General features: G+C 43.4%; 1 protein-coding gene across 1 annotated transcript; it reads left to right on the forward strand.

Annotated features, from left to right (window-relative positions):
• Positions 1-4558: 4558 nt before the first annotated feature.
• On the forward strand, positions 4559-6261 carry rasd1 (RAS, dexamethasone-induced 1). Its single transcript, XM_035753714.2, has 2 exons — positions 4559-4986; positions 5211-6261. Exons 1-2 carry the CDS (start codon positions 4713-4715, stop codon positions 5735-5737), a joined length of 801 nt encoding a protein of 266 aa, XP_035609607.1. The 5' UTR covers positions 4559-4712; the 3' UTR covers positions 5738-6261.
• Positions 6262-18170: the final 11909 nt, after the last annotated feature.

Genomic DNA, 18170 nt, shown 5'->3' on the forward strand with positions numbered 1-18170 from the left:
GTGGGTTCGATTCCCGGGACCACCCATACGTAGAATGTATGCACACATGACTGTAAGTCGCTTTGGATAAAAGCGTCTGCTAAATGGCATATATATATAATAGGACCAAATACCATTATCATATGACAACAAATGGATGGGGTTAGCTTATTAACACACATTAGATTCTGCTTTTATTAGCTAAATTAGTTATTTAATGGCTGGCAATATGTATGGCTAGCTAGCTGACTACATAGTACCAGTCTATTACAGAGCAGCAGGTAGCCTAGCAGTTAAAAGCGTTGGGCCAATAACCGAGGTTACTGGTACAAATCCCAAGCAGACTACTTGAAAAAAATCTGGATCTTTACGCTAAATCCTCCTATAAGTCACTCTTTATAAGAGTGATGGATGAGAGTAACTGCTAAATGACTCAACTAAAATGAAGCTGCAGTAGAAAAGGGGAAGATCCAGATACTGTGCGTGCTAGAATAGGCCACCTTTAAAACAAATATTATCTCATCACCAATATCTCGCTAGTCATAGGAATACAACATAGGAACATTTATGAAATGCTTGTTTTAAGCTTTCAAAACATGTAAACATTGGAGCGCTCGTGAATATACGGTGCATTCGGAAAGTATTCAGACCCCTTGACTTTCCACATTTTGTTATGTTACAGCATTATTCTAAAATGGATTAAATTGTTTTCCCCCTCATCAATCTACACACAATACCCCATAATGACAAAGCAAAAACAGGTTTTTAGACATTTTTCCATGTGAGAAATTGACAGGAAACGGAAGATCTCATACAACGCTGTCTACTACTCCCTTCACAGAACAGCTCAAAGAAGAGTGTGAGGCCCCGGTGCACAACTGAGCAAGAGGACAAGTACATTAGAGTGTCTAGTTTGAGAAACAGACGCCTCACAAGTCCTCAACTGGCAGCTTCATTAAATAGTACCCGCAAAACACCAGTCTCAACGTCAACAGTGAAGAGGCGACTCCGGGATGCTGGCCATCTGGGCAGAGTTACAAAGAAAAAGACATATCTCAGAATGGCCAATAAAAAGAAAAGATTAAGATGGGCAAAAGAACACAGACACTGGACAGAGGAAGATTGGAACAAAGTTTTATGGACAGACGAATCTAAGTTTGAGGAGTTTGGATCACAAAGAAGAACATTTGTGAGACGCAGAAAAAATGAAAATATGCTGGAGGAGTGCTTGACGTCATCTGTCAAGCATGGTGGAGGCAATGTGATGGTCTGGGGGTGCTTTGGTGGTGGTAAAGTGGGAGATTTGTACAGGGTAAAAGGGATCTTGAAGAAGGAAGGCTATCACTCCATTTGGAACGCCATGCCAAACCCTGTGGACGGTCCTTAATTGGAGCCAATTTCTTCCTACAACAGGACAATGACCCAAAGCACAGCTCCAAACTATGCAATAACTATTTAGGGAAGAAGCAGTGAGCTGGTATTCTGTCTATAATGGAGTGGCCAGCACAGTCACCGGGTCTCAACCCTATTGAGCTGTTGTGGGTGCAGCTTGACCGTATGGTACGTAAGAAGTGCCCATCAAGCCAATCCAACTTGTGGGAGGTGCTTCAGGAAGCACGGGGTGAAATCTCTTCAGATTACCACAACAAATTGACAACTAGAATGCCAAAGGTCTGCAAGGCTGTAATTGCTGCAAATGGAGGATTATTTGACGAAGCAAAGTTTGAAGGACACAATTATTATTTAAATTCAAAATCATTATTTATAATCTTGTCAACGTCTTGATTATATTTCCTATTCATTTTGCAACTAATTTCATGTACATTTTCATGGAAAACGAGAACATTTCTAAGTGACCCCAAACTTTTGAACGGCGGTGTATGTCCATGTGATATTTCAGTTTTTTGTTTTAAATGCATTTGCAAAAATGTATAACCTGTTTTCGCTTTGTCATTATGGGGTATAGTGAGGAAAAATCTATATTTAATCAATTTTATAATAAGGCAGTAACAAACCATGTGGAAAAAAGGGAAGGGGTCTGAATACTTTCCGAATGCATTGTACAGTTGCTACCTCTCCTCAGCAAACACCGCAAAGAGAGAAAGAGAGAGCAGTTAGTGAGCTGTTACTGCAGACCAGAGCAATACATTACCGACCGATGAAAAGGGAACAAGAGGATAAATTGCAGGGAAAGAGAGGTTCAATTCCTTTCCCCCCGTTCCTCTTACAAGCTGTGCTCAACTCTTTTTCCCGTTTACCACGAGGCTGGCCGGCTGCCTCTGGGGACCGGGCACAATCAAAAGCTATTTAGCAGCGGGGGGACACTGAGGAGCCCTGTGGTGCGAAAACACATAAAGCCAGTAGCTGCTTGACGCTTTACAGTGGTGATTTTTTTCTCTCCAATCAATCAATCAAACTCATCATGGAATATTATTGACCTGTTTCTAATATTGAGTCATTACCTGTGCACCAGGCCCCGGGTCAGAGAGACCCTGGGTAAGTCTTCATAAACAGGTTGTGTTGTGGGTACATTGGGTCACAGTACCTCTGGATTCTCTCTTTCATAACCCACCAGTGGTTTCGCTGAGAGGCCGGCACACGTCCCACTTGGAAGTCCCCTTCAGTGAGTCAGCCAGCGGGGATGCCTCTGCCACCCTCCACCATCACGGTCACCTAATAATCCCCAGTTTACAATTGGCTCATTCATCCCCCTCCTCTCCCCTGTAACTATTCCCCAGGTCGTTGCTGCAAATGAGAATGTGTTCTCAGTCAACTTACCTGGTAAAATAATGGATAAATAAATAAATAAAAAACCTCAGGGAGGGTTGAAGTTACATACTGATTACTAGGCTAGTGGCCAATCATCAAAAACACCTTCCTCGATAGGCCCACTCCACTAGTCCAAATTTTGCAATATCAGCACTAATGGGTTACATGAATGTATGTTGCTAATCCTCCCTCCAGCCAGGCATATTCTGTACTTTTTGACTGTGTGTCACAATATCAATTTAACCACTTTTGCAGTCAAATATTTCTACACAACCATCCATTTCATATATGGTTATTAGGCATGTGAAAAAACACAGTTGTATTTTGTTCTACCTTGGGCAGGGGTATCTCAAACATGTGGGGGGCCTTGCCTCTAGCCTATACCTAGAGAGGCGCACGTAAAAGGAAGGTGTCTGGATGTGACGACTATCGAAGAACTTTGTTCGCATATTTCGAATTTTGGAACAGATGGGACATTTGGCCCATGCCTTGGGTGCATTCCTCTGCCCAGGCGTAGCTGACGTGTGCTTGATCTGATTTTTGCATACTTGATGACATGGCAAGCAACCATTGGCTGTGATCCTAGTCTCACAGGGAGTTGGGATATGCAAAAAAACACATTTCCATTTCACACCTCACACTTGTACATGCAGTGAAACAGGACAAATACGCGTACAGGAACACATGTAAGCGCAGATATGTGTACACACAATGGCTATGCATTATGCAGCCACACACTGAGGGAACCATCTCTAAATACTGCGTCTATGGCTAATAATCACACAAAGCATGTTTGCCAAGGCACATGTATGGGTCATAACATGAGTGCCCCCTTGTGGTAGGCTTTGTAAATACACATGTTCTTCGTGCACAACAACACTTTTTTTGACAGGCCTTGAATTAAGAACTACTAATTTATAGATACTTTTGTATTGATTGGGCATGAAGCGCAAAAATACTAATATAGGTACCATTGACTTGCATTGGATTTGTGCCATAAATGCTAATAAGCAGTTAGCAATTGAAACAGTGCCCAGGTAAACAAAACCAAAGCATGGATTGCTGTCATACCTTATCCATAGACTGCTTACAGGGTAGGAAACCAATATGTCCCTTTAACAAAACGTATTCGTGTTAGCTTAATAGGAATCAACTAAGTGCACTGTTGAATAATACAAGGCTACATTTTGTTACACTTTAATTAAATTAGTTCATGTCTAGAATAACAATTTCATTTCCACCTGTCTGAATGTGCATGGACAGTTTTCATTTTAATCAAACAAACAATCTGACACAATAAATAGTAAAATTACAGATTGTGTAGGGCCACTGCTCTGACGCATTGGAATTGGCTGGTATGGAGAGTGTTATTTTGAGTCACAAGTCCTCACTTCCGTTCTGTAGATTTACTATTACTAAAGTTGTCCAAGGTCCATCATCATTCCAAACAGAATGTCCCAGAGTAGTCTAAATGACGGAAATGGTGTAATTTATTAACAATGTCATATTGCAGAAAGCGGGCATTACGCACAATATTACTAACAATAGATGAAGATAAATATGCGGATGCCCAACTGTCAAAGTCGAGTCAATGCTTTGTTTATCTCCGTCTTCTCATGTGCTTTAAGCTACAATGCTTTGCTGTCCCAGTCCCCAGGGTAGTTAGTTGATCAGCCGTTCTCAGTCTCAGACTGGAACTGACTGATGCATCAGTGGGCACCTATATTACATTTTACATTCTGCTCAATGGAGCACTGAAACCCGTGACGTCGGGAGAGGGAGGGCTCCGCTTTCCCCTTAAATATCAGGCGCTCACTAGTTCAGACAGACGCAACAGAGCACACTAAGAACTATTGAACGGCAGCCTACTGTTAAATCCAACTTTGGCTGAATCTATCAAACGAAACGAAGTGTCCGAACACATGTGACTCACTCTAGGCAACTATTTAGGCTACTTTAGAATCATGATCAAGAAAATGTCTCCTTCAGAGAACGATTTCGATATCCCGGCAAAGAATTGCTGCAGGATGGTGATTTTGGGATCCACCAAGGTGGGCAAAACAGCCATCGTGTCCCGGTTTCTGAACGGAAGATTCGATGAGGAGCAGTACACGCCGACCATCGAGGACTTTCACAGGAAACTGTATAGCATTAAGGGAGATGTATACCAACTGGACATATTGGATACCTCAGGCAACCACCCGTTCCCTGCAATGAGGAGACTATCCATACTGACAGGTAAATATTCCATCTCTAGTTAATGCGGCTCGGAGTGCATGTCCAATAGCAATCTGTAGTCGTGCATTTTTGTAACCACAAGAGTGTATGTACTGTGCGCGCATTTTGCATTGGCTGCACCACGCGCCACTGGTGCCATTACGCATGTAAATACTATAGCCTATGTCAATGTGTTTCTTAGAAGCTAAGATACTAAATGCGTTGCTCCTCTTGTTTCCCTTCAGGTGATGTCTTTATCCTGGTCTTCAGCTTAGACAACAGAGACTCTTTCCATGAGGTGCAGAGGCTCAAGCAACAGATCATTGAGACCAAGTCGTGCCTGAAAAACAAGACCAAGGATAACATTGACGTTCCTCTTGTTATCTGCGGAAACAAGGGCGACCGGGAGTTTTACCGGGAGGTGCAGAAGGAAGAGATTGAACAGTTGGTGGCGGGAGACGAGCAGTGCGCATACTTTGAGATCTCAGCCAAGCGCAACACCAACGTGGATCAAATGTTCCAGACCCTATTCACAATGGCCAAGCTGCCCAATGAGATGAGCCCGGACCTCCACCGTAAGGTCTCGGTGCAGTACTGCGACATGCTTCGCAGTAAGTCCCTGAAAAACAAGAACAAGAAGGACAATGGAGACGCCTACGGCATCGTGGCACCATTCGCCCGGCGCCCGAGCGTCCACAGTGATTTGATGTACATAAAGGAGAAGGCGATCGGCGGACAGGGAAAGGATAAAGAGAGATGTACTATCAGTTAAGACAGATTAATCTTATAGATCTTGAAACCAAAAAGGGTGTGCTTCATTTGTGATGCACCTGACAGACGGGGCTTGGGCGCGCAAGACTGCCCATGCCGCTTACCGTCGCTCCGTAGTGAGGACACTTGAGACAGCGATGCCGAGAGCGGATGTGCTCCGGGCGCAATGACACTGACTAGATTCAGACACTCCGCACACGTGGAAGCGCATGTCCACGATACTTTTAAGAATGTTACTTTGTTCTGTTAAGAGCCGTTTGTGATGTGGCTTAAAATATTGTGATATTCTTCACAAATACGTAAAATGTATTGTTTTGACACCAGCCTTTACAGACAGGCGAGAAAAGATCATTCTGGCGTGTGAAATGTTGAGAATAGTTTTACATTTTGTAACACATTTTATAACAGATAATTCATACTTGATTGTTGCAACCTGAAACATTTAATATTGTGAATGTATATTTTGTGTCAGTCAACTTTTGCAAAAAAAAAAAAGCTGAAAAAAATAAACACACATCATCTGAATCTTCTGTTTCTTCATGTTTTTCTTCTCATACAAGTGTTTTGAAATGGCCCACACTTCACTCATCACTCCATACCCCTACCTAGCAGTAGGCCTAGAGATCCAGGGAAACTACTTAGGCTAAACATCAAAGCATGAATTAACGATGTAGCTGCAGTAAGACAATTGCTAGCCAAATGGTCCCCTACCACACCACATGGTTAGTGGTTGATAATGAATGCACCCTAATTGATGTCAGAACTATAATTACCCAGTGATGGAACATACACTACATGGCCAAAAGTATGTGGACACCTGCTCGTCGAACATCTCATCCCAAAATCATGGGCATTAATATGGAGTTGGTCCACCACTTTGCTGCTATAACAGCCTCTGTTCTTCTGGGAAGGCTTTCCACTAGATGTTGGAATATTGCTGCTGGGACTTGCTTCCATTCAGCCACAAGAGCATTAATGAGGTCAGGCACTAATGTTCAGCGATTTGGCCTGGCTCGCAGTCAGTGTTCCAATTCATTCCGGAGGTGTTCGGTGGGGTTGAGATCAGGGCTCTGTTCAGGCCAGTCAAGTTCTTCCACACTGATCTCGACACACCATTAATGTATAGACCTTGCTTTGTGCACAGGGGTATTTTTATGCTGAAACAGGAAAGGGCATTCCCAAAACTGTTGCCACAAAGTTGAAAGCACAGAATTATCTAGAATGTCATTGTATGCCGTAGCATTAAGATATCCCTTCAATGGAACTAAGAGGCCTAGCTCGAACCATGAAAACAGCCCCAGACCATTATTCCTCCTACACCACACTTTACAGTTGTCTTTATGCATTCGGGCAGGTAGCGTTCTCCTGGCATCCACTAAACCTAGATTCATCCATTGGACTGTCAGATGGTGAAGTATGATTCATCACTCCAGAGAATGTGTTTTACTCTGCTCCACAGTCCAGTGGTTGTGAGCTTTACACCACTCCAGCCGACGCTTGGCATTGCGCATGGTGATCTAAGGCTTGTGTGTGACTGCTCGGCCATGGAAACTAATTTCATGAAGTTCCCGGCAAGCAGTTCTTGTGCTGATGTTTCTTCCAGACGCAGTTTGGAACTTGCTAGTGAACATTGCAACCAAGGACAGACGATTTTTACATGGTACGCGCTTCAGCACTCAATGGTCTCATTCTGTGAGCTTGTGTGGCCTACCACTTCGCTCTGAGCCGTTGTTGCTCCTAGACATTTCCACCTCACAATAACAGCACTGACAGTTGACCGGGGAAGCTCTAGCAGGGCAGAAATTTGACGAACTGACTTTTTGGAAAGGTGGTGCTACGTTGAAAGTCACTGAGCTCTTCAGTACGGGCCATTCTACTGCCAATGTTTGTCTTTGGAGATTGCATGGCAGTGTGCTCGATTTTATACACTTGTAATCAACAGGTGTGGCTGAAATAGTCAAATCCACTCATTTGAAGGGGTGTCCACACCTGTTTTTGTGTATTTAAAGGGACATGCACAATCTCAGCTTTTTCCCCTTTTGCACTATTGTTTTTTCTTGGCCTACATACTACAATAAATATATATTTTTTAAAGACTTCTGAATTCAAACTTTTCAGTGTGCAGATGTCTCTCTCCTTGGTGCCAGACACAAACGTGTGAAACGTCACACAATAAAGCATGGAAATAATGTATAGCCTGGAACAGGGTTATTCAACTCTTACCCAACGAGGTCCGTATCCTGCTGGCCCTGTTCTACCTGAGCAGCACCCACCTGGTGTCCCAGCTCTAAATAAGTCCCTTATTAGAGGGGAAGAGGTTTTTTTAAAGAGTGGAACTGGCTTCAAGGTCCAGAGTTGAATTTTAGGGGCCTAGGCCTGTACGTATATCCTGTAAATTCATACACAAGAACGGTGACATGTCTTGATTATCCTACGAAGACTGGGATAAGATCTTCTAGAACCGTTCCAACAAAAGAATCCCCCTGCTTTCTGTAACATTCTGTTTGTCCCTCTGGTTTAATTGCTGAAATGCATTATTACGACGCTGATTAATATGCACAGTTCTCTCTTGGCAGGTGACTACTTTGTGTTTGCCAACATTATTTAGCGCTCCGTGACGCCTTATCATAGGACACAAGCAGGTTGTACTATTGGCCAACTGCCTAGAACCAATATAGGCCTGTATTAAATAGATCTTACTGAAATTTTCCAAAGACCACAGTGTCCCAAAATGTAACATTTCAATATGAACAATTCTGGGATGAAATTCACAGCCCCCACCCCCATTTGTACAGAAATGACACAAGGCACCAATGTCACATTGTAAATGTGGATGGGTGTGAATTCCAGGCACTGCGCATACAGTACAGCACTTGAACAATAAAGATACTTCAATGGACTAGGCCTGTCTAGGAATTTGCTTTGGTGTGTCTATCAATCATTGTTATCAGCGAATACTTCAGATAGCATACATGACTGAGGAGAAAAAAAATATTCCTACAATGAGAATGTTTATTTCTACAATATGTCATAAATACAACCGTACAATCTGTAAAATATATACTATTTAACACCTCTTATCAGCTGTTATTCATGATAATTCTGTTCTCTAACTGCCCTATATTACAGTGGTTCCCGACTCCTCCAGTTCCCCAACAGCACACATTTTTGTTATAGCCCCAGATAAAAATACCTGATTCAACTCATTGAGGGCTTGATGATTAGTTGACAAGTTGAATCAGGATGTTCTTGTCCGGGGCTGCAACAAAAATGTGTACTGTTGAGGATGCTGGAGGACCAGGGTTACAATCTAAATGTGTACTGTTGGGGGTACTGGAGGACCAGGGTTACAATCTAAATGTGTACTGTTGAGGATGCTGGAGGACCAGGGTTACAATCTAAATGTGTACTGTTGGGGTACTGGAGGACCAGGGTTACAATCTAAATGTGTACTGTTGGGGGTACTGGAGGACCAGGGTTACAATCTAAATGTGTACTGTTGGGGGTACTGGAGGACCAGGGTTACAATCTAAATGTGTACTGTTGAGGATGCTGGAGGACCAGGGTTACAATCTAAATGTGTACTGTTGGGGGTACTGGAGGACCAGGGTTACAATCTAAATGTGTACTGGTGGGGTACTTGAGGACCAGGGTTACAATCTAAATGTGTACTGTTGAGGATGCTGGAGGACCAGGGTTACAATCTAAATGTGTACTGTTGGGGGTACTGGAGGACCAGGGTTACAATCTAAATGTGTACTGTTGGGGTACTTGAGGACCAGAGTTACAATCTAAATGTGTACTGTTGGGGTACTTGAGGACCAGGGTTACAATCTAAATGTGTACTGTTGGGGGTGCTGGAGCACCAGGGTTACAATCTAAATGTGTACTGTTGGGGGTGCTGGAGCACCAGGGTTACAATCTAAATGTGTACTGTTGGGGGTGCTGGAGCACCAGGGTTACAATCTAAATGTGTACTGTTGGGGGTACTGGAGGACCAGGGTTTCAATCTAAATGTGTACTGTTGGGGGTACTGGCGGACCAGGGTTACAATCTAAATGTGTACTGTTGGGGTACTTGAGGACCAGGGTTACAATCTAAATGTGTACTGTTGGGGTACTGGAGGACCAGGGTTACAATCTAAATGTGTACTGTTGGGGTACTTGAGGACCAGGGTTACAATCTAAATGTGTACTGTTGGGGGTACTGGAGGACCAGGGTTACAATCTAAATGTGTACTGTTGTGGGTACTGGAGGACCAGGGTTACAATCTAAATGTGTACTGTTGGGGATGCTGGAGGACCAGGGTTACAATGTAAATGTGTACTGTTGGGGTACTGGAGGACCAGGGTTACAATCAAAATGTGTACTGTTGGGGGTACTGGAGGACCAGGGTTACAATCTAAATGTGTACTGTTGGGGTACTTGAGGACCAGGGTTACAATCTAAATGTGTACTGTTGGGGTACTTGAGGACCAGGGTTACAATCTAAATGTGTACTGTTGAGGATGCTGGAGGACCAGGGTTACAATCTAAATGTGTACTGTTGAGGATGCTGGAGGACCAGGGTTACAATCTAAATGTGTAATGTTGGGGTACTGGAGGACCAGGGTTACAATCTAAATGTGTACTGTTGAGGATGCTGGAGGACCAGGGTTACAATCTAAATGTGTACTGTTGGGGGTACTGGAGCACCAGGGTTACAATCTAAATGTGTACTGTTGGGGTACTGGAGGACCAGGGTTACAATCTAAATGTGTACTGTTGGGGGTACTTGAGGACCAGGGTTACAATCTAAATGTGTATTGTTGGGGTACTGGAGGACCAGGGTTACAATCTAAATGTGTACTGTTGGGGTACTTGAGGACCAGGGTTACAATCTAAATGTGTACTGTTGGGGTACTGGAGGACCAGGGTTACAATCTAAATGTGTACTGTTGGGGGTACTGGAGGACCAGGGTTACAATCTAAATGTGTACTGTTGGGGTACTGGAGGACCAGGGTTACAATCGAAATGTGTACTGTTGGGGGTACTGGAGGACCAGGGTTTCAATCTAAATGTGTACTGTTGGGGGTACTGGCGGACCAGGGTTACAATCTAAATGTGTACTGTTGGGGTACATGAGGACCAGGGTTACAATCTAAATGTGTACTGGTGCGGTACTGGAGGACCAGGGTTACAATCTAAATGTGTACTGTTGGGGTACTTGAGGACCAGGGTTACAATCTAAATGTGTACTGTTGGGGGTACTGGAGGACCAGGGTTACAATCTAAATGTGTACTGTTGTGGGTACTGGAGGACCAGGGTTACAATCTAAATGTGTACTGTTGGTGTACTGGAGGACCAGGGTTACAATCTAAATGTGTACTGTTGGGGATGCTGGAGGACCAGGGTTACAATCTAAATGTGTACTGTTGGGGTACTGGAGGACCAGGGTTACAATCAAAATGTGTACTGTTGGGGGTACTGGAGGACCAGGGTTACAATCTAAATGTGTACTGTTGGGGTACTTGAGGACCAGGGTTACAATCTAAATGTGTACTGTTGGGGTACTTGAGGACCAGGGTTACAATCTAAATGTGTACTGTTGAGGATGCTGGAGGACCAGGGTTACAATCTAAATGTGTACTGTTGAGGATGCTGGAGGACCAGGGTTACAATCTAAATGTGTAATGTTGGGTACTGGAGGACCAGGGTTACAATCTAAATGTGTACTGTTGAGGATGCTGGAGGACCAGGGTTACAATCTAAATGTGTACTGTTGGGGGTACTGGAGCACCAGGGTTACAATCTAAATGTGTACTGTTGGGGTACTTGAGGACCAGGGTTACAATCTAAATGTGTACTGTTGGGGGTACTTGAGGACCAGGGTTACAATCTAAATGTGTATTGTTGGGGTACTGGAGGACCAGGGTTACAATCTAAATGTGTACTGTTGGGGTACTTGAGGACCAGGGTTACAATCTAAATGTGTACTGTTGGGGGTCCTGGATGACTGGAGTTGAGAAACACAGCACATAACACAGTCAGTGTGTAACTAAATTGAAAGCAACCAGGCCATGAATTCGCTGAACTATGAACACATTTGGCATCATAAGCTCAGTCTTTTGTAGCCTTGTTAAACTAGACTGAGCGCTGCACGTACCACTATTTCCCTTGAAGTTTAACAACAGTGAAACCGAGTGGAATCAGTTTGCATGACATGCTTGGCCTTTGCAGTTCAGCCCTGATAATCCATTCACCATAATGTTGTCCCCATCCCTCTATGATTTGGAAAGTCAAACACACTGAGGCCCTTGTATTTTTGTAGGAGCTGTGTCGTGATGCCCACCAGAGGAGGCTGGTGGGAGGAGCTATAGGAGGACGGGCTCATTGTAATGGCTGGAATGTAATCAGTTGAATGGTATCAAACATATGGAAACCACGTTTGACTCTGTTCCATTTATACCATTCCATCCATTACAATAAGCCCATCCTCCTATATCTCCCCTCACCAGCCTCCACTCGTGTCTACCTGCTCTCTCATGGTCTTCAGCTGCTCCTGCTGCTGCCGGGGGCCTGGATATTTCAGTAAGACTTTAGGCAACATAGTAATTCATTATGAAGTGTTATTGGCTGAAAGATGTAGACATTTACATTTACATTTAAGTCATTTAGCAGACGCTCTTATCCAGAGCGACTTACAAGTTGGTGCATTCACCTTATGACATCCAGTGGAACAGTCACTTGGAACAGTCACCCTGGTCCAGGGCGCTTCGTGCGGCTTGCAAATGCTGAGCCCAGCCTTCCTCCATCATCAGCAAGCCGCATGTAGTTTCACATTAGCATCATGGCAGCAACACGAGCTGGATCCTACCATAAGGCTTCCAGTTTTCAGATGTAAAAGTCTGTCTGCTAAAACGCCGTGTATGATACGAAATCAATATTTTTGCATAATGTTAAAACAATGTAACAGAAACTCGTATAACTACATGGGGGAAAAATCTAAACTAAAAGAGAATTACTACTTTATACAAGATAAAGAATACTATACGGTGGAGCACATTGAGAAATGGTTGGAGCTTAAGTAAATTAATGTCAAGAACATAACAATAGCTTACTGGTAAAAAATGTAGAAATGTCAAAATAAATCATTATTTAGATTGTATGATTCTTGTTTATTAACTGGTGCTATTGTTCAAGGATGGAATTTTGAAATGCGCGCTGTGTTAAGAAGCAGTGCGGCTTGGTTGGGTTGTGTTTCGGAGGACGCATGGCTCTCCGACCTTTGTCTCTCCAAAGCCCGTACGGAAGTTGTAACAATTGCATACCACGAAATTGGGTAAAATTAAAATAAAATGTAAAAAACGATTTATTGTGCTGATGTGAAAGTGGGGTGAGGAGTACTCAATATGTATTCCATATGTGCCTGTGTAGAATGTATATGGTGTCATTTCATGGGGCTCTGAATAATATGGAGTGTTGCTGACCTTTTACTCAAACTATGTACTGTATATGGAATACATATTGGCTTATAGAGTAAAAACTATTCTAGGTGCCACAGTGAAAGTATTTGAGGGAATACTAAGTAGCGTCTGTGCAATCCATATATGTTGTCAATTTGATTTGATTTCATGGGACACTGTTGCTGGACTTTTACTGCGGTCAGACAGCTTAAAGTGGGTTGCCTGGTACAGTACAAATATAGCACTGTACTGGAGAAACGATTGATTGTGAGTCCATACTACCCACGAGAGTCCCTTGAACAAAAAGCTACAGTACCAGTCAAAAGTTTGGACACACCTACTCATTCCAGGGTTTTTATTTATTTAGACTATTATTCTACATTGTAGAATACATCAAAACTATGAAATAACACATATGAAATCATGTAGTTATCAAATCAAAATATGTTTTATATTCTTCTAATTAGCCCCCCTTTGCCTTAATGACAGCTTTGCACACTCTTGGCATTCTCTCAACCAGCTTCATGGGGTAGTCACCTGGAATGTATTTCAATTAACAGGTGTGCCTTGTTAATTTGTTGAATTTCTTTCCTTCTTAATGTGTTTAAGCCAATCAGTTGTGTTTTGACAAGGCACAGGACCGCCATGAGGACCGCCACAGGACCGCCATGAGGACCGCCACAGGACCGCCATGAGGACCGCCACAGGACCGCCATGAGGACCACCACAGGACCGCCATGAGGACCGCCACAGGACCGCCATGAGGACCGCCACCGGACCGCCATGAGGACCGCCACAGGACCGCCATGAGGACCGCCACAGGACCGCCATGAGGGACCGCCACCATGAGGACCGCCACAGGACCGCCATGAGGACCGCCACAGGACCGCCATGAGGACCGCCACAGGACCGCCATGAGGACCGCCACAGGACCGCCATGAGGACCGCCACCGGACCGCCATGAGGACCGCCACAGGACCGCCATGAGGACCGCCACCGGACCGCCATGAGGACCGCCATGAGGACCGCCACAGGACCGCCATGAGGACCGCCACAGGACCGCCATGAGGACCGCCACCGGACCGCCATGAGGACCGCCACAGGACCGCCACAGGAAAGGAAGACCCAGAGTTACCTCTGCTGCAGAGAATAAGTTCAACAGAGTTACCAGCCTCAGAAATTGCAGCCCAAATAAATGCTTCAGAGTTCAAGTAACAGACACATCTCAACATCAACTGGTCAAAAGAGACTGCGTGAATCAGGCTTTCTTGTTCAATTTGCTGCAAAGAAACCACTACTAAAAGACACCAATAATAAGAAGAGACTTGCATGGGCCAAGAAACATGTGAAATGGACATCTGTCCTTTGGTCTGATGACTCCAAATTTGAGATTTTTGGTTCCAACCGCCATGTCTGAACGGATGATCTCAGCATGTGTGATTCCCACAGTGAAGCATGGAGGAGGCGGTGTGATAGTGTGGGGGTGCTTTTCTGGTGACACTGTCAGTGATGTATTTAGAATTCAAGCACACTTAACCAGCATGGCTACCACAGCATTCTGCAGCAATACGCCATCCCATCTGGTTTGCACTTATTTTTTTTTATTTTTTTATTTCACCATCAATTAACTAGGCAAGTCAGTTAAGAACAATTTCTTATTTACAATGACGGCCTACCCTGGCCAAACCCTAACCTGGACAACACTGGGCCAATAGTGCGCAGACTTATGGGACTCCCAATCACGGGTGGTTGTGATACAGCCTGGAATCGAACCAGGGTCTGTAGTGACGCCTCTAGCACTGAGATGAAGTGCCCTACACCGCTGAGCCCCGAGTGGCTTAGTGGGACTATCATTTGTTTTTCAACAGGACAATGGCCCAACACACCTCCAGGCTGTGAAAGGGCTATTTGACCAAGGAGAGTGATGGAGTGCTACATCAGATGACCTGCCCCCACAATCACCCAACCTCAACCCAATTGAGATGGTTTGGGATGAGTCGGACCGCAGAGTGAAGGAAAAGCAGCCAACAACTGCTCAGCATATGTGGGAACTCCTTCAAGACTGCTGGAAAAGCATTCCAGGTGAAGCTGGTTGAGAGAATGTCAAGAGTGAGCACAGCTGCCATCAAGGCAAAGGGTTTTTACTTTTAAGAATCTAAAATATATTTTTATTTGTTTTACACTTGGTTACTACATGATTCCATATGTGTTATTTCATAGTTTTGACAATGTAGAAAATAGTCCAAATAAATAAAAACCCTTGAATGACTGGGTGTTCGAACGTTTGACTGGTACTGTGTATAAAGTGTAATATTGGGATGCAAAATGTAATACATTTCAACTCTAATTTTGAAATGATACAGCTGGCTTCTTTTTTAAAGCCAATAACAATGTGTGTGAGGTGTATGCGTAGATTTGTTTAAGACTACCAAGAAACACGTTGTGATGTAACAGGGTTTAAATTACCCTTAAGCACATTGCAGCACAGTTACAGCAACTGATTTGGATCAGGAGGTCAGCGTAGAGACCTCATGCTTCAAATAACATTGTGCTTGTTGTTTGGAGAGTCAATTGAAGAAGGCCTCCAGTTGTTTGGATGATCCTATTAAATAAAAATGAAGCGCCCCATTTGGATGGGCCAATGATAGGGGGTGGTGTCTGTGCAAGGCTACAGGGCATTTGAACCTGGGTCCACTGATCCAATAAATAAAGGGCCTAACATGCCGGTATACTCTTACTGCACAGTGATTTCGATTAGAGATGTTCATTTAATTTGGGTTGAAATAATATGTTTCTATTTGGTATTTACACTGAGCGAAAATATAAACAACATGTAAAGTGATGATCCCATGTTTCATGAGCTAAAAAGAAAATCCCCAGAAATGTTCCATACACACAGAGTGTATTTCTCTCAAATTTTGTTCACAAATTTGTTTACGTCTCTGTTAGTGAGCATTTCTCCTTTAAATCCCATTTAATTATGAATCCCATTTCATTTATTTAATTATATATTTGTATTTGTAACTTCTGAAATGACTGTCCTATTGACTAGTTACTGTGTTAGCTAATATCTACATTACAGCCTTAATATGCATTGGCATGTCGTGACAAGCCACAATTCAATCACATTTACCAAATGACAATCATAATGTAATGGGCTTTTTCAGTGAACAATGGTACATTACCAGATAAAATGGATTTGTGTTCGATTAGCAGATGTGATGTTAGTGATTCCAAGACCAGGTTGAAACTTTTCTCGTTTCAATATGACACTGCTGACCACGAGCAACATACCAATATCATAACTCTGTCCTGGGGGGAGTTTTGTCTCAAAGTGTATCATGTACAGCAGAGGGAGTTTCTAACAGTAGGTGACAAATATTTACAACTACTGTATTATACATATGGTATATATGTCTATTGATATATGTCTGGCCTAAAAACAAGCATGGAACATTCCATTCACTCACTCGCATCATATCCGGTTAGAGACAACAGTCAATTACAAATTATTTTTCTGCAACACTGCAATATCCATTTTAGGGACATGGTCTCCAAATGCAGATGTCCTATTGCTCTAAACCTGCCTTTGGTTAAACAGTAAACAGGAAGAGGGAGGGGCCAATTCTGCTGATGTGTAAGTGGCTGTGTGCAGGATAGTGTTTGATCTATTTGGTTACATTCCAAGAAATGGCCATTGAAATACCACCTCCCCCTAATTGGGGAATCACATGAGTAGAAGAACCTTTGGTCAGGACATCCATGAACGAGCAACTTGGAGCTGTTATTATGTTGACATCCCCTCACACCTGGCTGCATGAACAAACACGCACACACACACACACACACACACACACACACACACACACACACACACACACACACACACACACACACACACACACACACACACACACACACACACACACACACACACACACACACACACACACACACACACACACACACACACACACACACACACACACACACACACACACACACACTCACACACACATACTCACCCACACATACTCACCCACACACCATACAGACGGAGTGTTACAGGCATACACACACCCACAGGTGGGGGCTGTGTATGACTAGGCCTGTATTGAACAAGGTGCTCCTAAATGACTTTATCAGGACCGACACTATATATACAAAAGTATATGAACACCCTGTCAAATTAGTGGATTCGGCTATTTCAGCCACAGTGGAAAGCCTTGTCGGAAGAGTGGAGGCTGTTATAGCAGCAAAGGGGGTATCAACTTCATATTAATGCCCATGATTTTGGAATGAGATGTTCGATGAGCAGGTGTCCACATGCTTTTGCTCATGTGGTGTATCGTTCTCCTTCAAGAGGTAAAAAAAAAGTCCAACTTAAACATTTTGCACTTGCAATCAATTTTCACTTAAGTCACAGATCCACAACAAAAATCGCTTTCCTCGACACATCCGCATCTTTCTCGTCTTTGGATATAAAATATTCTGATGGAATCATCCTTGTTTTTATTGGGTGGTTTTCATCCCCTTCTCCGAGCCTGCTCTGGGGCTAGAAGCTGGCCGTAAACAAACAAGAGATAAATTCAATTACAGATGATATCAGCTCAAAGCGTTCTGGTTGGGTTTGATGGGCCATTCTCTGACGCATTCTCTTGCTTAAACACAAAACATGCCCAGTCTTCCTAAAACCATGCAAATTGCTCCAACCCCATGATAAACACCCTGTCAGGGCTTGTGACTCTGTCAGGCCCTGATATCTGTGCTTAGTATCAGTCTTAATAATTTCCTTGTGCTTTTTTGTTCTGAGGATCTTTGTCTGGTAAGTTGTCTGACATGACACAAGATTTTAGATGGCAAGTTTTCATTTATGTTTGAATCAATATATACATGACTAGCTAACCTCTGAGGTTTGGGTGTGTCTGTTGTTTGTGTGATTGTGCATTTGTGAGTGATAGATCTTGCTCCATCATATCACTTTGAT

Source organism: Oncorhynchus keta, chromosome 3 (genome assembly GCF_023373465.1).
Source record: "Oncorhynchus keta strain PuntledgeMale-10-30-2019 chromosome 3, Oket_V2, whole genome shotgun sequence".
NCBI lineage: Eukaryota > Metazoa > Chordata > Actinopteri > Salmoniformes > Salmonidae > Oncorhynchus > Oncorhynchus keta.